Below are 27453 nucleotides of genomic sequence, written 5' to 3'. Positions count from 1 at the left end.
GTGTTCCGCGGAACCCTGACGTTCCGTGACAGGTCCTCCGGGGTTCCGCAAAAATACAAGATTTGCTTAATGTAAATCTTTTCACTTGTGATAATATTAATTGACGTAATTTATTATTCATTTTCAAATAACTTGTTTAAGGAAAACTATGGTGAGATGTCATTTATCACATTAAAATTTTTGTAAATACCTACCTAAATAAATATACGAGACGTAAGTGTATTTCCGTTTTTAGTTTACTTCTTTCTTAAGCTAGGCTTCCGCCGAAAAATGGTGAAACATAAAGGGTTCCGAAGTCAAAAGAATTCGGGAACCAGTGTTGTAAACTATATTTTTATATAGGTACCTATTTATGACGTTGTTGTTGTTCGTTGTTGACCACAACTAACATGGAGATGTGGAAATTTCCTCTTTTGAGCGCCTCATTTTTCATGAGCTAGTATTACATCTAACAGTATTTAACATCATTGCCGCCACTGAGCCGATAACGCACGAATATTCGTGGCGAGTAACCAAACATACAGCGGGCGATGGAACGAGCTACATTAGGAGCAACTCTGCGTGATCGAATCAGAAATGAGGAGATCCGCAGAAGAACCAAAGTCACCGACATAGCTCAACGAGTTGCGAAGCTGAAGTGGCAATGGGCGGGGCACATAGTTCGAAGAGCCGATGGACGTTGGGGTCCCAAAGTGCTGGAATGGCGACCCCGCACTAGTAAGCGCAGTGTTGGCCGACCCCCCATCAGCTGGACTGACGACATCAAGCGAGTCGCAGGGATTCGCTGGATGCAGGTGGCTCAGTATCGTGATGTTTGGAAGTCCCTACAAAAGGCCTGTATCCTGCAGTGGACGTCCATCGGCTGATATGATGATGATGATGATGAACCAAACATACCCGAATAAGTTGCTCGTATGGGTGCCTATTCGTGTACTCGGCCAGCATCTAAATGAGTTTTATACTCCTCTATCGTAGTATCTAATCTGTGGTTGACAACACAGATAGATACTACGTATGTTGTCTGTGTCAGGCTGTCAGTGAATGTCAATTGTCAGTGTCAACTGTCAGTTTAAACTAAAAATTTGTGACTGTTATTGATTTATTTAAAAATTAAAATTGTTATATTATATTTTGAATGTTATATAGTCCAAACTCAAACTACAACAAGTAACAGGTAACACATTTAGCATATCAAATACCTTCCACCTAATAATAATATAGTTTACTAAGTTTACATTATTAATTTCATCATTACAGAAAATTGGCGGGAATCTTGACATACGAAGACCGAAATCTAAAAAGTTTTTAGCATGGATAAGAAAAAACAATACAAAGGTCCGCCTCCAAAGCGATTTAAATCAAATGATGACGACGAGGAAAACGAAATGCCATGTAGTTTTGAAGATCAACTCGCAGGAATGGAAGGTGAATTTGATTCACCTCAAATATTCGGTGATGGACCTGAAAATCAGACTACTAATGTGAAGTGGTCTAGACCATCTCCCCCTGATTTCAACCCTGTAAAAGATGCCCTTATTTTTCAACAACTAGATATTGATCACTACAATGGACAACCAATACAAGGAATGCCTGGATCCCAGTTAGGTCCCATCCCAATTATGAGAATGTACGGAGTTACAATGGAAGGTAATTCAGTTTGTTGTCACGTTCATGGGTTTACACCCTATTTCTATGTAAGTGTACCTACAAATTTCGTTGAATCTACATGTCATGTACTCAAATCCAATTTAAACAAAGCTGTTCTGGAGGATCTTCGATCTAATAAGGATAGCATCAAAGAAGCAGTTTTAGAAGTACGATTAGTGAAAGCTAAGTCAATAATGTATTATAAAGGGGAAAATATTAGCACTTTTGCAAGAGTATCAGTTGCATTACCAAAATTAATAGCAGCTTCAAAGAGACTCATTGAAAGACAGCCAACTACTTTTGGATTGTCTGATCCATCTTTTTATGAGACCAACATTGATTTTGATATTCGTTTCATGGTTGATACTTCTGTTGTTGGCTGCAGTTGGATAGAATTGCCAGTTGGTAAATGGTCAATGAGAACTAAATTTACGCAATTAAAACCAGAAACCAGATGCCAAATTGAAGTTGATGTGGCTTGGAATGTATTCATTGCACATCAACCTGAAGGAGAATGGCTTAAAGTTGCACCTTTTAGAATATTGAGTTTTGATATTGAATGTGCTGGAAGAAAAGGAGTTTTCCCAGAACCAGATAAAGATCCTGTTATTCAAATTGCCTCAATGGTAATTAGACAGGGCGACAGTGAACCATATCTTAGAAATGTATTTACATTGAATACATGTGCTCCAATAGTAGGCTCCCAAGTTCTGAGCTTCCAATCTGAATCAGAAATGTTAAGCAAATGGTCAGACTTCTTCCGTGAGTTGGATCCTGACATAATCACAGGATATAATATTACTAATTTTGACTGGCCTTATCTTATAAACCGTGCTAAGCATTTGAAAGTAGCAAATTTTGATTTCTTAGGTAGAATCAGAAATATCAGATCTGTAATTAAAGATTCAATTTTACAATCAAAACAAATGGGACGTAGAGAAAATAAAAGTGTGAACTTTGAAGGTAGAGTCCCATTTGATTTGTTACTTGTTCTTGTCAGAGACTATAAACTGAGATCATATACTTTAAATGCTGTAAGTTTCCATTTTCTGCATGAGCAAAAAGAAGATGTTCATCACAGTGTAATAACAGATTTACAAAATGAAAATGAACAAACCAGAAGAAGGTTAGCAATGTACTGCCTTAAAGATGCTTATTTGCCACTTAAACTGTTGAATAAATTAATGTGTATTATTAATTACATGGAGATGGCTAGAGTGACAGGAGTGCCATTACTGTGCTTGTTAACAAGAGGCCAGCAGATCAAAGTGGTTAGTCAATTGTTAAGGAAAGCAAAGGAAGCCAGTTATCTAATGCCTGTTCATCAAGGCCAGGGTTCAGATGATCAATTTGAAGGAGCAACTGTTATTGAACCAAAGAAAGGTTATTATTCTGATCCTATATCTACTCTAGATTTTGCATCTCTATACCCTAGCATCATGATGGCACATAATCTGTGCTACACAACATTAGTTCCACCTACTTCACAAAAAGAATTAAATGTAAGCTCTGATGATATAACTGTAACACCTTCTAATAATATGTTTGTTAAAGCTAATGTTCGAAAAGGATTGCTACCAGAAATTTTGGAATCCCTACTTGCAGCCAGAAAGAAAGCAAAAGCAGACCTCAAAGAAGAGAAAGACCCTCTAAAACGCTCAGTACTTGATGGAAGGCAATTGGCTTTAAAAATAAGTGCAAATTCAGTTTATGGGTTTACTGGTGCCCAAGTAGGAAAACTGCCTTGTTTAGAAATATCAGGTAGTGTTACAGCTTATGGAAGAACTATGATAGAGTTCACAAAAGCAGAAGTAGAAAAAAAATATACCAAGTCAAATGGCTACAAAGAAGATGCTGTTGTTATTTATGGAGATACTGATTCTGTAATGGTTAAGTTTGGTGTTAAAACACTTGAGGAAAGTATGGATCTAGGAAGAGAAGCAGCTGCTTTTGTTACATCAAAGTTTGTAAAACCTATCAAATTAGAGTTTGAAAAAGTGTATTATCCATATTTGTTAATTAATAAGAAAAGATATGCAGGTCTTTATTTTACAAGACCAGAAAAATATGATAAAATGGACTGTAAGGGCATTGAAACTGTAAGAAGAGATAACTCTCCTCTAGTTTCAAACATGATGAGTACATGTCTACAAAAGTTATTAATTGATAGAGATCCTGATGGAGCTGTCAATTATGCAAAACAAATCATATCTGACCTTCTGTGCAACAGGATTGATATATCTCAACTTGTAATAACAAAAGAGCTAACTAAAAATGATTATGCAGCAAAGCAAGCTCATGTGGAGCTAGCGGCTAAGATGAAGAAACGTGATGCAGGCACTGCTCCTAAATTAGGTGATAGAGTGCCTTATATTATATGCTGTGCAGCTAAAAACACTCCAGCATACATGAAAGCCGAAGATCCTATTTATGTTCTGGAGAACAGTATACCTATTGATTTCAATTATTATTTAGAAAATCAGTTATCTAAACCACTCCTCAGAATTTTCGAACCAATTCTTGGAGAGAAAGCAGAGTCTTTGCTTCTTAAAGGTGAACATACAAGAACAAAGGCTATGGTAACATCAAAAGTGGGTGCTTTAGCAGCCTTCACCAAAAAGAAAGAGAAATGTATTGGATGCAAAACAGTTATGCCTAATGATGCCAAAAAAGCATTATGTAATCATTGCTTAGATAAGGAAGGGCAATTATATATCACTGAAGTATTTAAGGTGCGACAACTGCAAGAAAAGTTCTCAAAATTATGGACAGAATGTCAAAGATGTCAAGGAAGTCTCCATGAAGAAGTGCTATGCACTAACAGAGACTGTACGATTTTTTACATGAGAAAGAAGGTTGGAATTGAATTAGATTCTCAAGAAAAATCTGTATTAAGATTTGGTGAACCTATTTGGTAATCAATAATCATGCAAAAAAATTGATTTGGTTTTTTTAAATAAAAATACATCCATAAAAGTATTTCATTTATTTTAGGCACAAAAGTACAAATTTAATACTGCAAGTGGAATGAGTTAATTTCTTGATTTTCCAGAAGGAATGTCTCAAAACAATAATAATTCACAAATACAACCAATAACAAGTGTTATGGGTACAGATCTATTTTAAGAAAAATTTTGAATATTTATCACAGAACAATAAAACAAACATTTAACTACAAGAGAACAAAACAAATATGCTTTCACTCGAAATAAACTTATTTATATTGGCAAATAAACAACCATTTAAATTCATGCCTTTATAATAATATAATACTATGAATATCATATTTAAATTTCTATACATATAAAACTAAATGTCAATATATTATTTGTCTTCAAATATGTTGAAACATTTTTTGTCCAAGGACAAAACAATTTAAGGAAAACTAACCCACACTATAGATGTTCAGTTTGAACTGAAAATTCAAACTGTTCAGTTAAATTGCCTGTGTGTAGTGTCCATCAGTTTTTTCTAATGACTTTGATTGAAATTGCAATTAGATAAAACTGCAGGTCTGTAGCACTGGTTAAGAAGAAGTTGCCATATATTTCTACACTTCAATTTGCTAATTCTCGCTTTCAGAGAATAAAAGCCACTGAATTTGTTATGACGTTCAATACATAAGTTATGCTTTATAATGCAATCTAAGTTTCTACTAAAGTCAAACAGGGTTTACTTTATCTGCAGAAAGAGATTTAGTTAAAATTTTAATTAAAATAACTGTGTCTGCGCTATTATAACAATAGTGGTGTGTTGATTTGCAACACTTATCAGGGACATTTCTATACATTTTTCCAACTATTTACAAGCCAAAACCAAATACATTAACAAAACAAGACATTCCACACTCTAATGAATGGGAAGAACCATTAGCTTCAATTAAAGTATTTTTTACAAGATCATTTTATGTAGGTACTACTTATAGAACATTTAAAAAAAGACTATTTTATCTCATCTACTCTCTTGAGACAAAGACCTGCTCACATTTGGTTTTGGAGTCTTATTGCTGCTACCAGTTTTCGTAATGGCTATACTAGGAAGTGGCATATTTTCTATGTAAGCTGCATTGGTTACAGTATTGTTAGTAAGTTTCATTATGTCTTCAAGAGTTCTTATAAAAGTGTCACATGTTGCAGTTAGAAGGCTGGAGGCATCTTCAATTTTCTGTAAAAGTAATAAATATCATCAGATATAGGATTGAGACACCAACCAAATCATACTATGTACAAGTCTGCAATGTGAATCACATCAATGATTGATGCGACTTAAATTACAATTTTTTACAATATATATGTCATAAAAGGTCTGTGCTTTTGTGACATTACATTTTGATTTTTTTAAGCAACAAGTTTTACATAATACTTTATTGAAATAGTTCTCATACTAACATTATAAAGTGGTAAAGTTTGTGGTATTGTAGGGGTAATCTTTGGATAACCAATTTTGAAAATTCTTCTACTACTAGTGAGCCACATCATTTGAGTGTCATAGGCTATATTTTATCCCTGTATTCACACAGGCTAGTATTCAATAAAAAAATGGTGAATAATACATTTTTTTATTTGATTCAACTAATTATTTTTCAGTTAACTAATGAATAATAATTGCAAAAATACCTGTATTTCTGGGCCATCTTTATCATTAACTGCACTTTTTACTGCGTGCACTTGTTGCATTAGCAAATCACAATATAAATGCAATTCAGATTTTTTATGGGTTAAAGAGTCTTCATATCCTGTTGCTGTGACAAAAAAAAACAACACTTATTTACACTATAAACTAGACCATTCAATTTCTTTGAAAATATTAAACATTCAATATTTATTAACACATATCTTCAAAAACATATTATGGAACAGGCCAGGCCTAATTAATATTTAATTTTATTTTTCGAGTAAAAGTGGTTCTAAGACATCAATAGTAGACCTTTTCTTTATATGTTCATAAAAACCATAATATTCTATTGTAAGTAATTCTTATATTAGAAGTAAGTCTTTCTAATTTCCAGTTAGTAGATTACATTAGCATTACAATATTAGTAAGTTTAAAACAAAAAACAATAGTTTAAAATTAGTAATAACTATGGTTTGAGACTGAGCCCATTCAGGGAAATGCTACTACCACACTTATTTTTATTGCCAAGCAGCATTGCTGTCTTCCAGCCTGGGTGATACATAGGCCAGTGAAGTATATGTAATAGGCACATATTAGGCTTAACACCTATACTACAGCCATACTCTATGTGACCAACAAACAAATTAGAAATGAAGGTAGAAAATGCATGTCATTTCATAACTTATTTATTTTAAATTAAGTTATCTTTATAAAATGTTATTCAAAATATATTAACTACTAAACAACACAGTCAGACTTCGCATTGATTTATATGCACTTAATTCTTCCCTACCCTACCCTACCCTATCCTTTAAGTTGGATCAAACTGCACACTGTGTCAAAAATTTGAGAATCAGTTAATTATAATTTAACATTACTCTCATTTATTTATTTGTCCTTCTTTGTAAATTTTTGATAATGTTGATGAAATACAAAACACCTTTTTAATAAAAATATAGACCTACACCTTTTTAATAATATTATATTATAATAAGAATAAGAATAAGAATTGTTTTATTTGAATAAACTCGGTACATATAGCAATGACGTCCTGGCCCTTAAACTAGGTAAGCCCGTGTCTTAAGGGCCAGTGACTTCCCTGGGTACATTTGCTACATACAATATCCATACAATATCCAAAAGAATTTTTACAAAGATCTTAAAAATACATTACTAAAAAAAAAAGAGTTTATAATTTTTAATGTTGTGTACATATGTTAGTGCGTGTGTGTGTGTGTGTGTGTGTGTGTGTAAATACATGCATGCGTGAAAGTGCGGGTATGTCTGTGTGTGTGCGTGTGTGTGTCTGTATGCGGCTATGTCTGTGTGTGTGCGTATGAGTGTGAGTTATAACTAGACTTCTTTACTATTAATATTATATTTACCTTTAATTTATTTATATTAATATTTAACTACTAGATTAGGTACTACTTTCAAAATACAATCTTAATTTTATTTTATTTGTGGACTAAATATGGATCCATTATGTTTTCCGTATTATCATAATTAACTGTAGATAATGTGGATTTTAACCACTTTTTTAATGAGTGTCTAGAAATTTCCGAGATATTTTCCTTTCTGTTCATGTACCTATACAGGTATGGAGCTAAGTAATTGTACTGACGTCTGGCAAAAGTGGTTTTTGTTAAGTTAAGTTTAAATAATAATTATATTAGGTGTGAAATTACTAGTGTTCTATATCATAATTCTTATTTGTTTGTTTGTAAACAGTGCACTTTGAGCATGACTTAAGTATAAACACCTCTGATCTCAGGTTTATGGACACTGCAATGCAAAGGATGTGTTTCTTCCATACCTTACAGTGTGTTACTCTGCTTATAGGTAATGCTATTCTGCTTACCATGAAATAGGCCACTGTATAGAATGGCTCAGTCTGTCAATTATATCCATAAAAAAATATTAAACATTTCAGTAGATAAGCAATAAATTAACCTTTTGGATCCACTAAAGATTCAACACAGGCCTTAGCACTGCCTAAAGCTACAAGCCACTTTTGTCTGTGTTGTGGTGAGGGTGCTCTTAGATACATATGTTGCTGCCCAGGAATTACCAAATCCAGTCGTGTGTTATCAATGTTATTCACTGGAAAATAAAAAATCTTTTTAGTTACAATTTTTTTTATATTAATATGGTAAAATAAAATATTTATATTGATGGTCATTATCATTAACATGATAATGACCATCTGACTGACTGATAAGAGGTTGTTAATGAATTTAACATTACTACCAGGGGTGTATCTATCAGACATATCAATGAGACAAGCCCCCGGACTAAGTGTGAAAGCGAAAATTGGTAAAATTTAATCCACAATCTCACTTGATCTGGTGCTTCCTGAAAAAAATGACAAAAGACAATCATGAATGAAAAATGCTTTTTTCCCGGGTTAAGCATGCACCCAAAAAATAAAAACATCCTTTAAGTGTCACACTGTCATATTTATTTTAAGTAAGCATTGTTGTTTCTTTTGTGAGAAATCTTTACCCTGGGCCCACAACAAATTTTGATACAGAGCCACTCCAAGCCAGCTATGTAGCCGATTATTACCATAAGCCTGCTAACCAACATTGGAGCAGTGTAGTGGTTCTAAGCTCCATATCCCCTATCCCAGCATTTCTCAAACTTTATCCTACTGTGACCCCGTAAATTTCATACTCCTCCTTCATGACCCACTTTAGCTTTTGGATCTTTCGAACAAACATTATTGTCTCTTGAGTCATGAAATAAAATCGACCATCACCTAGTTGTGACCCCTCTGATGGGGAATGCTGCCCTATCCTATAAAGAGAGATGCCTGGCCTTGTTGTGAGCCATTAAAATAGGCGAATTATGATATATATTTACAATCAAACATGACAACAACAACAACTGATGATATGATTTATTCTTCTTCTTAATTGTACACTCTTGGCAGAGTGGTCGTGGTTGCATGATTTATTATATTATTATTTTATAGAACTAGAGCCATACCATTGATCTGACAAACGGATACTTTCACTGAACCTTTACATCCCTGGTTGACTTCCTCTTGCGACTTATAGTATGATAAAATTCCATTCTCTAAAACAAACCATCTGGTTTGCCAACCTGAAAAAGAAATCATTGCATCACAACAACATATTGTACTACTGAACTCTTAGATTATAAACTTTCGCCAAATGTATACCATTCCAGTAATTCGTCCATTTCCATAAAATGCCTTCCATGTATTTAAACGATACAGGTAACTTTTAATTTATTGATTAATTAACTCGGCGATTTAAGCTAAATTCACATTTTTAAATAAATTATTTTTTATGACACGACAAACGTCAACAAATACAAAAATAACAAAGACATAATTTTGAGTTTGACATGTATTTCGTTTCTTTTTTACCATAAATAAAATCTTGTGCCTGGGAGGAATAGATTCAGATTTTGTAAATAAAGATAAGGTTATTTAATTGTCTAACTCAATCTATTGATAAGTTAAATTTTATTTTTGTTTCTAATGTGGTGTGTGAGGTTTAAGTATGATTTGCTTTAATAGGCTTCGACATTATTAAACTCAAAACCTAGAACCCAGAGCTGTTAAGCCAGTTATTATGAAACATTAATAATATTTACAAATTGCCAATTTATGAAGAGTTCCCTAAATAGCCGGAATATAAACTCAATTAGGGGAATGGTTATTGGTTGGGGATTGTCACTGTACGTGTGGAAAGAAGAAAGGCATTTTTTTCATTCTGCATGCAATTTGCATTAACATTTTCAACTCATAAATGATGCTTTGGACTTTCCTTTATTTGGAGAATTTCTCTTCGATTTCAAGGGAGTTTTGAATATAGGTTTAGGCAACTGTTTCCTTACATGTCAATGTCATTCATATTTTTATTGAAGAAATCAAAACATATATTTTTGACGTCTGTGAAATCAAAATAACTCCAATGATCAAGCCACACCTTTAATTTAAAATTTAGCGACTCTAACAATTAATAATTCTTTAGTTTCAAATAACATAATATAACATTTTATAAAGCGTTACATATTTTTCATTTAATAGTCCCATGTTTCAGTTGTTATCAGGTTAATTCTGTTAAATTTATAGCCAGTGTTAACCAATAACGATTTTACCATGATTTTAAATAATGCTGTATGGATTGTAGCCATAATATCAGTGACTTCTATTATCAAAGGTATTTTCTTGAAGTATTTATTATTTCAGTAAATTTTATTAATAACATTCACAATTCCTTCTATAAGAACTTGTATTGTTCACTCTGGAACAGTACGCTGGGATAAACAATTATATTTTTGCAGTTACGAGTCTCGAATGCTATGTGTGTGAAAACCAAGAGGATAACACAGAAAAGTGTGTTAAAACTATTAAAACTTGTGAATATAATCAAGATGTTTGTTTGACGGAAATAAAATGGGGTAGCACCCCATATTGGTCACAAGGGGCAAAAAAGCAGTATTACATATCAAAAAGATGTTCTAACAAAACCGAATGTGCTACTACAAGGCAACACTACATGCCTCTATGCACTCACATCTGGTACCAAGATTGGATCTGCTCTGACTGTTGCAGAGGTGATAGGTGCAACTATTATATTATTGTGAGTATATTATTACCAAATAAATAATTATAAACCCAGGAACAAAATATTTATATATTTACTAGTGGACCTAGCCAAGTTTTGCTTCAACTTATGTGCCTTTCTTCTCTAACCTTTCATTCATCTTGGATCATCCGAAGATAAATGACTAGATGACAAGATTTCCCCCTAAAAATTGTCTACCAAGGTAACTTAAATATATTTATAATCAAGCGGTAAACATAGACAAAACTTGAGTAGATAAGACACAAGTCACAACTGCTTTCTTCATCGAATGATTAGCCTATGTGGCTTTGTCATCAGATTCCAGATATAAATCCTGGGTTAGAATAAGAAACATTGAGGTTTTCTTTCCTTCGAGAAATTCTCAATAGCAGTTTTGAGAAGTTTGTATTCTTACCCTGCCATGCCTCTTAGAGCAAGTTAACTTGAAATTATTACTTAACTCCAACTACATCAATATTGATCATTTAACTCCATCCATACTGATTAGTGTCATTATTATTATAGTCTGATAGTGATTGTTGTACAGTTAAACATTGTCACACTGAACCCACTGCACCAGCATTGAACAGTGTGGTGATGAGAGAAACCTAGCTTTTTTGGGAGCCATAGAAATAAACTGATAATGACCATACGGTTAGCACTTTGCATTCCATTTCCAAATTTTAATTTTAATATTTCTTACTACTTTGCAAGCACTTTGAAAAGTACAATTTACAGTGACTTTATTACTAGAGTTTGGCTATATATTAAATTTAACTATTAGTTAGTCAAACTATTAGTTTCCAAGACATATTTATTATCTGTAGAAATGAGTGTACCACACACACAAATGCTATGTGCATATTATGTTCATTTTCAAGATCCAGCTCAACACTTATAATAACATAAGAATTATGCAGAATAGATAAAGAAAGATATTTAAAGTCAAGTGCTAACATTGTTGGATAATATTCAGGTATTAATATTTATAAAAATTATATTGATGTTTATAATAATATTTTTTTCTTTTCCTTTGTAGAGTGGAGGTGAAATAATGAAGCCAGCATTTACTGTGCTATTAAGTGCAGCATTTCTATTACAATTATATTTTTTTTACTAAATTTACAATTTGACTGTAACATGTAAGACTACAGTTAAGTGCCTTTTTATTATTTTTAGAATAAGTACACAAATATACATACATTTTTTATTATTATTATTTGACATAAATAATTTTGAATTTGCATTTTTTTGTCCTTACATTTTTTTACAACATAATTTTAAGCTTGATTTTAATGAGAAGTAGAAGATAAGTGTTATGTGGTAAATACCAAATATTACTCATACAAAGTCAGGCAGGCAACTAGTTTTTAGAATAAAATTAGTATGACTGAGTTTGATGTATTGTGGCATAAAACAAAATGATTATTAATTTTTCTATTATAACTTGCCTTACAGAATCTTTCACAGCTTTGATAAGTTATAGTTACTATAACTGGCATCTCTTTTTTGTGTAGTGGTGTAATTTTTTTAAACTTATAGACTATCTTTTGAATCTACACTTATTATTATATGTATTAGCTTAAAACTAATATTAGTATTATGTAGGTCCAATATGATACTGACTGTATGTCTATTGTTCTATTTAATTTTAAGACAATTTAATGAGATCTGATTAATACAATTAAATAATCTACATGTTTATGTACTTGACTGTAAAAAATCCGTCCAATAAAATATTATTTTGTACTTTAGACACATTGTTTTATTTGTTTTCCTACTAGTAATATAAAAATTAAAGTTTGGATTTTGAACAAAAATAGCTAATGGACACAGTATGCTTACATCTCAATATGTCTGTTATCTTTGTCATTTTAATGTTTACTGGCATGTAAAACATAGTGATTACTTGCTCAGTGCTGGCAGGTATTTAAAACCTAGCATACAACTATGCAGATTTTGAAATCAGATATAGGATTTTTGTAAGAAAAAAATTATAGTTAATTAAATAAATGAGATAAACAAAAGAAAATTAGTTTATATCAAATATTCAACATCTGTATGTGTGTAACATAATATTATTCAATTTTATAACATTAGCCATGTTTTTAAACTTGATTAATATTTCACTTTCCTCTCCAACAGCGAAACGCCAAATTACCATAAATTGCTAAATAGTGCAAAAGAAGGAAACCTTTCGAATTTCTCGATGGTATTAAAACTAGACTTAATTTTATAAAAAACGTTTATTTAAAACGAACAATGTGATAGGTAGACTGATGTTAATTCCTATCGCGCCAAAATTTGAAATCATACCAGAGATACGCTCACAGACTAATAGACACTACGTTTGATTGGCGTGCCGTTCTCAGAGTAAAGAGGATTTTATTAAAAAAAAAACTGAAAATGATAGCTTCACGCGTCGATTGATTGAGCCAGTGTCAAATGTGTTCGATTCACGATTTTATTTTAGACGAGGATATTTTATTGCTTATTTAAGTAGGTTTACCTAATCTTTAAAATAAATAATAGTCTATGGTTTTAATATAACTTTGGGTTGGACTATTCGACTACGATTTAAGAACTTAATTCCTCCGATGTTTATGGTCCCTTTGACGGACTATACTCGTCAACGAATCGATTTTAGTTCATCGAATCGAATATTTTAGACTTTAGTGATTTATAGATGTCAAAAAAATAAAAATAATCTTTAATCTGTGTTGGTGTGGTGGTGCCAAGGTGGTGCGGTGTAAAATTGGCGATTTAGATTTTTCAAGAAAGCCGCATTATTGTTAAATTACTAACATTCTTATCCATTGACGCTTTTAGGATTTTATAATTAAAAATGTATAGATATTTAGAAAACATGTTTAGCTTCAAAATTCTAGCTTCGTTCTTGATATTGGTAAGGAAGTTCTATAGCTTTATTTCAGTGGTACACGTACTACCAAATTGGTTGTCGATTTTATGGTTTATTAAGGCTAAATTAATTGCTTACTACATTGTTTTGCTTTAGATCTGCCACAGTTTCTACAATCCCACTGATAGCGGTGCAGTTCAAATTACTCAGAGCAATTTAGATATGGTGTTAGGTAAGTTTCAGAACATTCTGAAAAAAACTGAAGTACATAATTTATCAATAGGTAATTAATGTGTCCAATTTGTTTTTAGCATCAAACGAAGTAGTTTTTATAAATTTTTATGCTGAGTGGTGTAGATTTAGTAATATGCTGATGCCCATATTTGATGATGCTGCTGATGAAGTGACGAAAGCCGGCTACGACACTGGCAAAGTTGTCATGGGGAAAGTAGATTGTGACAAAGAAGGGGAAGTTGCAAATAGATTTCATATATCTAAGTACCCAACTCTAAAACTGTTTAGAAATGGTGCACCAGCTAAAAAGGAGTACAGAGGTAAATCTTAATCTATACTTACTTAACATTAGAAAGCTGAAGAGTTTGTTTGTTTGAATGTGCTAAGCACAGGACTGAATTGTTCCCCTTTAAAAGTTTTGAAAGTTTCTCCAGGCAAAGTTGCAGACATCTGTTAGTCTGTTATGAAAACACAATCATAATATTTGATTTTACTCAATTTTGTAGCTACCCAAGGACTAGGCGGTGCAATGCCCCTGGGCCCTCAGCTCAGGGACGAATGAACAAAAAGAGCTGATGATAAAGTAGTTTAATAGTAGTTAGTTAGCATTTTTATGTATTTGTATATATTTCATATGTTTACTTGATAAATCCTAACCAGTTAAGTGGGGACCCATTTTTTTATTTGCACCAAGGCCCTTGGTTACCTAGCTGAGTCACTGATTTTACTTGAATATTTATTTTATAATATCACATAGTACCTATTATACTAGTGTATGAATGCTATGCTGCTTCTATATAATATGTATAATATGACTGATAGTAATATTTATATTCTTTAAAAGTTATAACTTGCAGAAGTTGAACTAACTAAAATGCCAAAGTTAAATTAATTTTGACAATAATTTTTTTGTTATAAACTATGCTGAAATCCTATTTCTACAACCTTTTTCTGTTCACTATAACAGGTTAGCAGTATTCTTTTTTACTCTTATATTTGAATTAATCAAAATGCTTGGTACACATAAACTTAAATAATTACTTATTTAAGTTTATGTGTACCAAGTATTTAGATTATTTTAAAATACTAATTTTATTTTACTTTTAAATTGCTACATTTTTATACCTGTTTTATCTTATAAAACTAATGTAAATTTTTGTGAATATTAATTATTACTGGTTTTGTTTGCACAGCTGCTTGTAAAAATTTACATAGTATATATTATCTAATTTTCTTATTAAGTATACAAAAATCACAATGCTTTTTGATTGGGGTAACTGATCATGTTTCTAATATTTTTAACCCTCCATGCAAAAAGAGCGGTGTTATAAGTTTGATGTGTCTGTCTGTGACACCCATAGCTTCCGAATGGATAAAGCAATTTCAATTAATTTATTAATAATTTCTTCACCTTCGAGAATCCACATGTTGGACCCAGTAGATGCACAGTGAATCCATGGATTGCTGAGATATTTATCTCTCTTTATTATAGGTCAGCGGTCTGTAGAAGCATTTTCTGAGTTTATCAAAAAACAGTTAATTGATCCTGTAACACAATTCAGTCATTTGAAAGAGCTCCAGAATCTAAGTGAGGACAAGAGACATATCATTGGTTACATGGATCGGAGAGACCAGCCTGAATATGATGTCTTCCGGAAAGTAGCAGCTAGTCTAAAAGATGAATGCCTATTCCAAGTCGGATTTGGTGAAGCTTCACAGCAAATGCATCCACCAGGTATGATAATAGTTCAATATTCTGTTCTGTTATAAAGTACTAGCAGTTGGCGGGGACTTTGTCCACCCTTAGACCTCCTTAATTCAGCCCTTTTGCAAAATCTGTTCTTAGCATACATCTACTAACTGTAAACTACCACCCTGCGAAATTATGTCTTTATATGTCAATTGTTTTTCTAGATTTTGTGATGAATTGTGGTGACCTTTCACATTTATATAATTAAGATACACAGATTTTATACAATGAAAAAACAATTTGGGCAGTAAGTTTTTCCTGTAATATCCAGGAATCCAATCCATTATGGTTCAGTTTTTTGATAAATAAACCAATGTTGTGTTGAACCAAGTTTCCTCAATTCTAATCAATTTACTAAAAATAAATCACAAATTATATAGTTGTTCACAGTTAAGTGATTGGTATTAAGGTATTAGATAATATTCAAGTTTATATCAGGGATAATAAAACAAGAATTATATAATAAATTTCTTCAAGTACTTTAGATAATGAGCAACTAAGAAAAATGGTTGTTATCAGAGAGGTGTGTACCTGCCAATGTTGATAATTTTTTTTCTTAATCCACTAATGGTTAATATAAATGAATTCAAATTAAATGTTTTTGAAGTGCTATATATATTTAGTTTGTTGTTGATTATTGAATGATTATCCCTGATTATTTCAATGTATAACATAAATTGTGTATGAATAAAAGAAAACCTTGGCATTGTTTTGCTTGTGAAAATCACTGTAATCTAAAGCAAAAATCTTTTACATTATGTTTGCCTAACTATTGTTAAGAAATGCTATTGTTCTGATAGAGCAATGAGAGTTCCTAATTTTATGAGGAGATATAATTTGAGTACTTATTTTTACAAATAACTAATTAACATTACACTAATAGATAATAATTAAGAAGTATTTTACTAATGTGAATGTAATAATAATTATATTCTTTTAATACATTATTATTAGGGAAAGCTAGCTGAAACATATAATAACCACACTGAGTATAATCCCAAAAAAGGGCTTATTTTTCCTTATTTCTCTAAAGTTCCCTGGGTTTTGAAGGAAATCCTTAATGCACCACACCAAGTTCACAAGTCCCAGGCTCTGCTCTGAGATTCCTTTGCCACACAATGGACCTCGCACCCACACTGAATCCATGAAATGCTAAGATATTCATAAGTTTGCAACTCAATCAATTTGCAATGGCATTCCTCAATCCTACACCTATGGCCATAAGTCTAGGGTTCGGCCCTCCATCCACATGCAGTTTCAGTGGAAACTTCAAAATGAATCTAATAGAATGCCGGGAATGCCTACTGTATATCTTACAGATACTCATTACAATCATTATGTGTACTGTATTATGACTATCTTACAGATATTCATTAATTTGAAGGCGGTGCTAAATCCTTGTTGTGTTAATCTAAGCTGTTTCTGAAAGAACATTGTCTGAAAAAGCTAAATCCTTATGATATCTTTATATGGCTTGAATTAATACATCATCGGGTTAGCACCGCCTTCAAATTGATCAGTAGGTAATCAACAGTAAAGCAGCAGGAATATAATATGATGTTATTTATCACTTTTTAGTTTATTTAGTTGGTATGTTTTATGTTTTTGAAGTTGGTTTAATTTTTTTATCCCCATTATTTAGAATTTAGAAATCATAGCGCATACGACGCCCCGCATCCTGCTCCACTCCTATCGCAAGCTCTGGAGCTGCAGTGACCGACCGCTATTCTACCTGCCCGTACCTCTGTATGCCCAGGCACTCAAACCATATTTTTAATAAGTAATTTTGTAATATTACAGGACAGCCAATTGTAGTGTATAGGACTGACAAGAAGACATCAGTAGAACCTGATGAGACCTACCATGGATCACTGCTCAATTATGATGAACTGTACACTTGGGTGCAGCAAAAATGTATACCTCTTGTGCGTGAAATTACATTTGAAAATGCAGAAGAACTTACAGAAGAAGGATTGCCATTCCTTATTTTGTTCCATAAACCCTCGGACACTGAAAGTGTGAAGAAATACAAAGCAATCATAAAGAGCCAACTGGAACCTGAAAAAAGTATGTTGCATATTTTATATAAGTATTTATCTATTTATTTATTTAATACTCTTTATTTGTACACCACAATAATTAAAAAAAAAGAAAACAAGCAAATGTCTTCCAGGCAACCTTAAGCTTGGGAACTTATTTGGACAACTGTAGGTGGTGTGTATGTAATAATAATATACATTATACATGCATACAAATAACTACACACTAATACATAAACTATATTACATGAAATAATCTAATATATTAATATGTCATATCTATAATATAAAAATGATTCGCAAAATGTGTTGGTAAGCGTTGTTGTATGTAGAACAACGTAGGACGAAGTCGCGGGCATCCGCTAGTATTGTAATAAAATAAAATTAGTACTAAATTAACAATAAAATTATAGAAAACAAACTCATTGTATACATACATGACCTTTAGTTATAACACATACATGTATACAGTGTACTTAATGGATTTATTGTTATACAATGTTTGAGTGTATTACAATACCATAGTTAATTGTTATACAAGACAGCAAAATCGTTTAGCTTTAAGTATTGCTGCCAAGCACAACACAAAAGTTTTATATCAATGCAGGCAGACAAGTGACTGAACACATATTATGTAAGTCAATTTTTTTTCTGTTAAAAATGTGCTTTTATAGGCTTGTAAAAGCACAAGACTGTTTTTTACTATAAACAACCCCAAATTTGGAGGCTTTATGTTGTTTAGTTAGAAGTTCATGACTTTCAGTACCATATTTGCCTTCACATTGAAACAAAACATAACTTAACAACAAAGACAGTCATGAAACTAATCTCTTTTCCTATCACTATAGATATTACAAAAAAGTTGAATAAAACTGATACTGAACATGAATACTATATTTTCCTTAACTAAATAAATTCAATGTCTTATCTTGTAACTTGAGTATTATTTAAATGATAGTGATACTAATGTTAATTAAAATTTGGGTAAACTGTACAGGATATTAATTAAAATGTATGAATCCATCTATACTAATATTATAAAGCTGAAGAGTTTGTTTGTTTGTTTGAACACGCTAATCTCGGGAACCTGGTCCGATTTGTAAAATTCTTTCTCTGTTAGATAGCCCATTTATTGAGGAAGACTATAGGATATATATTATCCCCATAATCCTACGGGAACGAAGACCATGCGGGTGAAACCGCGCGGCGTCAGCTAGTATTATAATTTAATTAAGAACAGTTGAAAATTTTGATGTTTATGAATTTTTATTTAATTATTTACTTATCCAACAGACGTTGTCCTGTTTTAACTATTAATAAAATAGTATACATAAAAAAGGAATTTACCTTTTTATTTTTTTAACTTCGTATAAAAATTAACAACAAAAATAATATTATTAGTAAAATTGTACTGGCTGATGCGTGATGCCGTGTCAATGCCAAGGACAGTAGGAATTCCATTTTTTATGTATCTAAAGATAACAAACAGTGTTTGTCAATAGGTCACGTTTTGTCGTTAAAACTTATAGTCTGGCAAGTTCGTTGATAACACTCCCATGATATGCGGGCGACGGGCGGAAAGACTGCACGAGTGTGAAATCGTGCGTTCGGGAAAGTGACGTGCATCAGTCGTGGGTTTTTCATTCATCGCCCCCCGCCCCGCGCGCAACATCTGGAGTGTTACCAACGAAGTTGCCTAGCTATAGTGAGCGTGACAGATATTACACACTCAGAATATACACAAAGGCTAACTAATACAGATCAATATCTTTTTAACTGACTTAAAAAAAGGAGGAGTGTCTCAATTCGATGCGTATGTTTTTTTTAGTTTGTTACCTCCTAACTTCGCCAATTTATTGACCAATTTTGAAAATTCTTTTTTTGTTTGAAAGAGTATTCTTCAATCTAGATCAATCTAGATCTCATTTAATTTTCATGAATATCGGTTTAGTAATTTTGTGTTAAAATCAATGTAACTAAACTAACTAACAAAGGAACTAACGTCAATTATTATTATTATAGCTTTATTTCCACTTAACAGTTTAACAATACATAATATGTTACAATAAATTTTAAAGTAATTCTGTTATTTTGTTATGTGTAAGATAGGCCATATGCAAAGAGGAGGCTTTTGCCCCCTATGGGTAAAAGCCTCCTCTATGCATATGGCCTATCTTTGGCCATATGCATCCAGTTTTTTCCTGCTGTTTTTATTATATCGTCGACCCATCTCTTTTTCTGTCTTCCGACATTTCTTTTGCCAATTGGGCCCTCCCATTTAGTTGTTTGGTAAGTCCATCTCTCATCTTTATATCTTGACAAGTGACCAACCCAGTTCCATTTTTGTTTTAAACTAAAAAGAAGCGCATCTGTTAATTTAGTTTTCATTCGGATGTCTACGTTTCTTGTTTTTTGTATCCTCCTCAATATTAGTATGCTGCGTTCCATAGCATGTTGACAAGACGAAATTTTGTTTTTTACTTTTTCTGTGTAGATCCATGTCTGACTAGCGTAAGTTAGGCTCGGGAGAATGCAAGAATCCATTATAATCTTTTTTATAGTAAGGCTATAGTTCCCTTTTAGAATTTCTTTTAACGTCAATTACTCTTTATTTACTGTCAATGTATTACCATCCACAGAAAACGTAAACTTCCTCACGGCTGACGGCGTCAGGTTCGAGCATCCGTTGCATCACCTCGGCAAGTCACTGGACGACCTGCCGCTGATCGCCATCGACTCCTTTAGACACATGTACCTCTTCCCGGATTACAATGATATGGAGAAACCTGGGAAGCTTAAAGAATTCCTCCAAGATTTATACTCTGGGAAACTACACAGGTAACAAGTTACTATAATTCTCTGGTTGTAATATCACTAATATAATGAAGGCATAAGTTTGTGTGTGTTTGTTAGTCCTACACGCCGCAACTACTGGACTGATTTGGCTGGAATGAAGATAGATTGTAAACGGGAGTATTATTCCCGTTTACAATCTTAAATAGGGTACTTTTACATATCTTGGATTAATTCCATCTCCACTTAGCGTTCATTTACACGCATGTTGGATGTTGCCAACGGCAGTCGACTGCAGTCGACGGCTGCAGTCGACTGCCGACGAGTGCCGCCGAGATGTCGGCAACTGCTACCGACGACTGCGTCGGTAGCAGTTGCTTCTAGTATAAATGAATCCTTACTGCACTGCTTGGTCTAACAATTAGGTACTAACATGTACAATATACATTAATCGTAATAACTATCGTTATCAATATATATATATATATATATATTATACCCATATCATATTCGGCTTACTGCTGAGCTCAAGTCTCCTCTCAGAATGAGAAGGGTTAGGCCAATAGTCCGCCACGCTGGCCCAATGCGGATTGGCAGACTTCACACACACAGAGAATTGAGAAAATTCTCTAGTATGCAGGTTTCCTCACGATGTTTTCCTTCACCGTTACAGTGACGTGATATGTAATTTCTTAAAATGCACACAACTGAAAAGTTGTAGATGCATGCCCCGGACCAGATTCGAACCCACACCCTCGGGAATCGGATGCAGAGGTCATATCCACTAGGCTATCACGAAGCTAATAACTATCATTAATTCTTATTTTTCCATTTTTTTTTAAATTTTTAACAAAGTTAGTAATGCAAAATATAATACAAAACACTTTTAAAAATTTATAAAAAACAATTTACCCTCCCATTGTGGAACATTTGAGTGCTCAAGCAACCAGTGGTCAGGGCTCCAGAGTGACGAACCTCCTCAGCATATGGGCCATCTAGAGAATCACTGCTTTCTATATCCGACCCTTGAGCCAGCAGTTAAGCGAAAGCTTCTTAAGGTGTTGGTCAAAGCTTTTCGTTATAAGACCATTGACTGAAACAACTACAGCATACAATACCTGTCTCATAATTAAAAAAAAATCATGACCAACACACTACATTCTACTTCAACATTTAAGCATAGGACTAACAAACTCAATCTCAGGAATAAATATAAAATCAATATTTGGCGACCACAGACTAAAACCTATGGAAATAAAAACATGTTGTGTGAGGGTGCTCAGTTATATAACAATCTGCCAAACTCCATTAAGGAGTTGAACAACATAAAAGCATTCAAGAAATCGATTAAATCCTACATCCTCACAAAGTTGGACAAAATATTGAAAAAACAATGTAATTAAAATTTTGTTACAATAATGCATGCTGTCTGCAAAAATGACGATATGTTAACTCTAAGTTAAGTGAACGGTATGTTCTTTTTTGGAGAAATAAATATCTTTAAACCGATTATAATTATTTACAGAGAATTTCATTATGGAACTGAAGCACCCAATGTGGTGCCCAATGCAGATATCAAGGTGACCACACCGCCAGAGTCCACCTTCAAGAAACTTGCACCGTCTAAAAACAGATACACTCTATTGAGAGACGAGTTATAAGGAACATTGGTATAGTGTACAATTTTGTAGGTAACATTGCCTCTACAGCATATTCATCTCATTTTTTTTTGTTATTTGATAATATTTTCCTTAGTTTTTTTTTTCGTTTTATCCTTTATTTATTTTGGATATGAAGTGAAAAATTAATTTTTTTCCATTGCATATTTTGCAAATAGTGAAAAGTTTGCGTTAACTTTGATTATACAGTAATATTAAAAAATGCATGTAAATATTAGATAAAATTACAATACGAAATATGTTTTATATTTCAATATATATCTTATGTAGTTAAGAATTTCTGTATAACTAAGAACTATTTATTTACTTGCTATAAACTTTTCTATCTATCCATTCCCTACTGTGTGTTTCCTGTATAATGAAATTGTAGTTAAATATTTTTTTTATAAAAAATTCTTAGTTTACCTCAAAAGATGAATAGCATTATGATTTGGTAATATGGTTGACTACCTATCCTATCCTACCTAAAAATCCCATCCTCGGCCTCGGCTGGTGGGCATCACCTTTAGCGGAGCGTCTTAAACCTATACCCAGATCAGATGTCCTGGGATTTGCTATGACCCGACCAAATGTTGTATCCATGGAATTCTAAATATGATATTTGTCTCTATTTACCACTGTCAATTTATATTTAAGAAATACCATAACAGTTATTCGGATTTTCAGTATTCAACCATTAAATTTACCTAAAAACAATAGCTATGTTCGTCATTTTAATATATGCAATTGTTGACCTATAAGTTATAACAGAGCTCAGTATGATTGATAACATGTTTCAATAGCTTATAGATAAATAACGTTTATAAATAAATCATAATTTCTTGTATGAAAAGTAAAGTGTATGTGTTTAGATAACAATTTTTTTTCATAATCCGCTTGTTTTAATTTGTACTTGTACAAAAATATACTATAAGATAATTCTGTGTAATTTATAGCAGCTGTGTTGTTTTAATTCATAAATGACTTCAAACTCCATTTTTCACACATAAGTAAACTGAAATCATGAAATTGTATAGTATGCGTCAAACTTTTTTCGATGTCGTGTACAGTTCGCGCGGCGAGAGTTTGGCTTTGACCTTCGGATGGAGGGGATTACTGCGCATGGGTACTGTCACGCACACAATACTTTTCCTTTTTTATGTACCAGGTTGGATATTTGAGTGGGTCAAAATTCATGTATAGTGATAATAATGCTAGAAAATAATACGAAGTAGATAAACTTCTTCATTTATTAAAACTATTGATAGTTATTTTACATATTTAAAATGTTTATACAGAGACAGCAATGAAAATTCTAAATAATTGTTTTTAATAAAATTATTTATTCCAAGATACATGTAAAATTGCTACATAAGAACAAAAGAAAACTTAAAATAATTATTAAATACAGTGTGTCCCTGGATAATCTGCAACACCAAAAGGGGGTGAAACTACACCAAAATGTAATTTAAAAAAGTTAACATTAAAAAAAAGTCTTAGCAGCAGTACTATTCAGATTCTGAATCAGTTAACGGTTTAACGCCTTCTATGAAATTACCGCATGGGTCATTGGTGCTGCCGACGTTGCACGAAATTGTGCAACGTCTTTTGCTTGTTGAGGGTCCGGGTTCAGGGCTTCCTCGGTCGCAGTTGTCATCATCATCATCTTCATAACCATCATCAGAATCATCGTCTTCGGAACTATCATCGGCGCGAATTATAAATTGCTCGGTAAGTAAATCAACTACATAGTCACTCTTGGCGTACTCTTCTTCTATATCTTTTACCTTCTTACATATTTTTTCCCATTCCTGGGCACCCATTAAGGATACTTTTTCTTTGATAAGTTTGGTACATTCTTGTAAATTCCATTTAACATTTTTGCTAGCTACATATTGTTTAATAGTAGCCCATGCCATTTCTATGGGGTTGAGGTCTGGATGGTAAGGCGGTAATCTCAATATGCTATGGTTTGCTTCTGCTAAAATTTGATCTATTGAAAAAGTTTTAAATCTTTCTTTATTAGCTTTTATCATGTTGTACAATTGTGGCTTGAGCATTGTTGAATCATATTGTATGCCTTTATTAGTTAGCCAATTTTGCATATCGGCTTTTTTGGTATTGGAGGACGGTGCTAAATCCCATTGTTTATTGTGGTATGAGGCGTTGTCGACAACCACTACAGAATTGGGTGGTAGGTTGGGAATTAATTGTGTCCTAAGCCATTTTTCATAATTCTCGTAATTCATGTTGTCGTGATAGTCCCCTGTTTTGGTGCCGGCTTTAAAAGTTAATAAAGCATTTGGTATAAACCCAGCTTCAGATCCTGCGTGGACTATCACAACTCGTTGTCCTTTAGAAATGGGTTTTTTTAGTCCTTCCGTAGGGCAATCGCTCCAGGCTTTGGTTGTTGAGTGCGATGAATCTACGTAGGATTCATCTGTGTAAACAATGGGTCTTCCTTCTTGTCGATATTTTTTTATTTTTCTTAAATATTCAATGCGTTGTAATCGGATATTCGATGTTTCTATTAGTAATTTACGGTTGTTTTCTGTTTTTTTCCAGCGAAATCCTAACTCCTTTACAATTACACGAAGACTTGTTTCTGACCCTTTAAAGTTTATATCTTCCTCAAGTTTCTTTTTTAGTTTCCCAATGGTGGGAAGTTCATTATTCGTCTTATGAAAATTGTGTAAACATCTTTTTATAACACCTTGGTCAAAATTATCAATATTGGTAACTGGTTTAGCTCTGGGACGTTTTTTTCCAGGTGTTCTGAAAGTAATTAGCAAATCGGAACTCTTGGCTTGATTTGCGATATTTTTTACAGTGCCAATTGAAGTCTTAGTGGCCTCCGATGTCCGTTTTTGAATCTGAGCTAATTTACTGACTACTCTATTTAATTTAGAAACAGTTTCCGTTTTCATTACCTGCAAAGTCTCTATAGTTTGGTTATTTTCCGACTGACTGAGTAAAGAAGCAACTTCCTCAATCTTACTTCGAATTTGCTTCAATGAATCGATACATTCGTCAGCTTCTTTCTTTAAAAAGCAATTCACGTCATATATCATTTTCCGTGCTTGCCTTTTTAAAACAATGTTTTTTTTACGCATTTTTAAATCACTTTTTAATATTTAACAAAAAAACTTAAACAAACAAACTCAACAAATAATAACAATCGACAACAATTAACGAAAATAGCAATTCATTTGTGAACGTGATTGTACAACAGGAGTGCGCGGTACGTCGTTTCGGTGCGAGAGGCAGGTAACGACTGGAGCGCCAATCAGAGCACCGCGCACCCGCCCCGCACCCCGCTAATGCCCGTTGATACCCAATTTCTGATTTCTGCGCAATAACGGTCAAAGCCAAACTCTCGCCGCGCGAACAGTAGAAACCGAAAAAGGGTGTGGATATTCATCCTCCTCCTTACAAGTTAGCCCGCTTCCATCTTAGACTGCATCATCACTTGCCACCAGGTGAGATTGTAATCAAGGGCTAACTTGTAAAGAATAAAAAAAAAAACAAAAAAAAAGTTCGGTGTGTTGCAATGTCAGAGCGGACTCAAAATTTGGCGCATGCTATACCCGCATTGGATATAAGAAAAAAATAGATTTGTTTTAATGTTTTCCCGTTGACTATTCAGTAGGCATGATTATTACAATTTAGGTTTACATTAATTATAATAATTATTCTATTATTTTAAAATTAAAAAAAATAATAATTATTCTGTTATTATTATATACAGTATGCTTTTGTAAAATGAGTAATATAATTACAAATTTATTAAAGAGTAATTATAAAAGTGCTTTGCAAATGCAATTTTCAATTAATTATTCATATTGAAATTATTCATAAAAAAGATATATTTTACTTGCTTGGTGAAAGTCCAAAATATGTGTAGCTTGTTTTTGGTTATATTGATTAATTGATACATATATCTCCCGAGCACCCTGTATATATTTTCTTGAAGGATCATAAAGAAGAAAATATTGTGGTTTTCGCTTAAATAAGACACATGATGATAATGTCATATTATGTAAGTATATGTATAAATCACTTCAGTGAGGTTAACTCGTTTTAATATTATGATTATAATTTAATGTTTGTTACAGGGCTGCAAAACATTTGGTTGTTATTTTTGGTATACAGAAGATATTGTTAGTTCATTAGACTGTATTTTTACTCATGTAAATTTTCCGACATTTTAAAACTGAACTTACTCGTAGATTTATTACTTAATGTCTGTTTTTGGTGTTTTTGATTGTAATACAATTACACAGTTGTTTCTACAGTAACAAATTATTGATCTTTTTTATTTTAATTATTTAATATATAATTATTATTATGTACAAATTATATTTAACTAAGTAATTATTCAATGAATTTTAATAACTTATACCAATTGAAAATTTCATAATATCTTTTATTATTATAATATATTAAACTGGGGTTTTTAGTAATAAACAAAGAAATGCAATTGGTGTATAAGAACAAACATTCTTAATTGAATTTAATTGAATCCTTAATACAAAGTTTGTAATAGATTTGCATGTTCTTAGATATAATTTTTAGTTGTGGTTTAGATTGAAATAAAATAGTTTTGGACTATTTGCTGTCAATCAATAAATTAGAATACCTATACCTATATATTACAAATACATGTATACAATATACCTATCATAATTCAACTGAAGTCCACTTATTATTCGAAATTTTATAAATAATTTGGCCATGATATATCAATTTGAGTGTCCCTGTTATTGATAAATCCTGAAGTAAATGTAGTTTTTGTATGCGATTTTCAACTTAGTCTTAGAGTAAGGTAATATTATACTTAAATACGAATCATTTCGATAATTCATTACTGTTATATAGATCTTATAATTATTATTTAAAAACAAATTTCTTATATATTTTCCATTAATTATCAATTGTTGCTTTTGCGTGAAACGTCCTGGAAAATTCAAAATCTAGATCAATTAACATTCCTGATTTCAAAAACAAAGTAAATAGAACGTATTTACTTAATTTAATTAAATATATACTGTGAAAGTGGTGTATAAAAATGTATGTTTGTGACGTGTGACGTGTATTATAATAAATTTTTTTGATCCTCTCCAGGCTTTGAAATTTAGACTCCCGCAAGCTCCGCATGAGGCGTTGCAAACATGTGAGCAATTGTTTTAAATTTTATGTGTATAGTCCTTTTCATGAAAGAAGTCCCCCAGACGCGACGATAATCTATACTTAT

The 27453-nt window shown here is 32.4% G+C and overlaps 5 protein-coding genes across 5 annotated transcripts; 3 read left to right on the top strand and 2 right to left on the bottom strand.

The window, feature by feature from the left end:
• The first annotated feature begins 1042 nt into the window (after positions 1 to 1042).
• Positions 1043 to 5345, top strand: LOC112053254 (DNA polymerase delta catalytic subunit). The gene is made up of 2 exons (XM_024092624.2): positions 1043 to 1174; positions 1258 to 5345. Exon 2 carries the CDS (start codon positions 1311 to 1313, stop codon positions 4563 to 4565), a length of 3255 nt encoding a protein of 1084 aa, XP_023948392.2. The 5' UTR covers positions 1043 to 1174; positions 1258 to 1310; the 3' UTR covers positions 4566 to 5345.
• On the bottom strand, positions 4619 to 9619 carry LOC112053255 (pleckstrin homology domain-containing family A member 3). Its single transcript, XM_024092625.2, has 5 exons — positions 9449 to 9619; positions 9253 to 9369; positions 8215 to 8364; positions 6264 to 6388; positions 4619 to 5811 (listed from the first exon to the last, which is right to left on the bottom strand). Exons 1-5 carry the CDS (start codon positions 9486 to 9488, stop codon positions 5599 to 5601), a joined length of 645 nt encoding a protein of 214 aa, XP_023948393.1. The 5' UTR covers positions 9489 to 9619; the 3' UTR covers positions 4619 to 5598.
• Positions 9620 to 10161: 542 nt separating this feature from the next.
• LOC128198094 (uncharacterized) lies at positions 10162 to 12619 on the top strand. The gene is made up of 3 exons (XM_052881557.1): positions 10162 to 10457; positions 10582 to 10880; positions 11905 to 12619. The coding sequence occupies exons 1-3, from the start codon at positions 10397 to 10399 to the stop codon at positions 11983 to 11985; spliced, it is 441 nt and encodes a 146-aa protein (XP_052737517.1). The 5' UTR covers positions 10162 to 10396; the 3' UTR covers positions 11986 to 12619.
• A 940-nt stretch (positions 12620 to 13559) lies between these two features.
• Positions 13560 to 27318, top strand: LOC112053258 (endoplasmic reticulum resident protein 44). The gene is made up of 7 exons (XM_024092626.2): positions 13560 to 13770; positions 13882 to 13957; positions 14037 to 14279; positions 15452 to 15694; positions 17510 to 17776; positions 20388 to 20586; positions 22067 to 27318. The coding sequence occupies exons 1-7, from the start codon at positions 13711 to 13713 to the stop codon at positions 22200 to 22202; spliced, it is 1224 nt and encodes a 407-aa protein (XP_023948394.1). The 5' UTR covers positions 13560 to 13710; the 3' UTR covers positions 22203 to 27318.
• LOC112054944 (uncharacterized) lies at positions 23708 to 25270 on the bottom strand. Its single transcript, XM_024094897.2, has one exon. The coding sequence runs from the start codon at positions 25268 to 25270 to the stop codon at positions 23708 to 23710; it is 1563 nt and encodes a 520-aa protein (XP_023950665.2).
• Positions 27319 to 27453: the final 135 nt, after the last annotated feature.

The sequence above is a fragment of the Bicyclus anynana genome, chromosome 5 (assembly GCF_947172395.1).
Source record: "Bicyclus anynana chromosome 5, ilBicAnyn1.1, whole genome shotgun sequence".
Classification (NCBI taxonomy): domain Eukaryota; kingdom Metazoa; phylum Arthropoda; class Insecta; order Lepidoptera; family Nymphalidae; genus Bicyclus; species Bicyclus anynana.
Note: the sequence above shows the minus strand (reverse complement) of the source record. Positions and strands in the feature narration are given on the sequence as shown.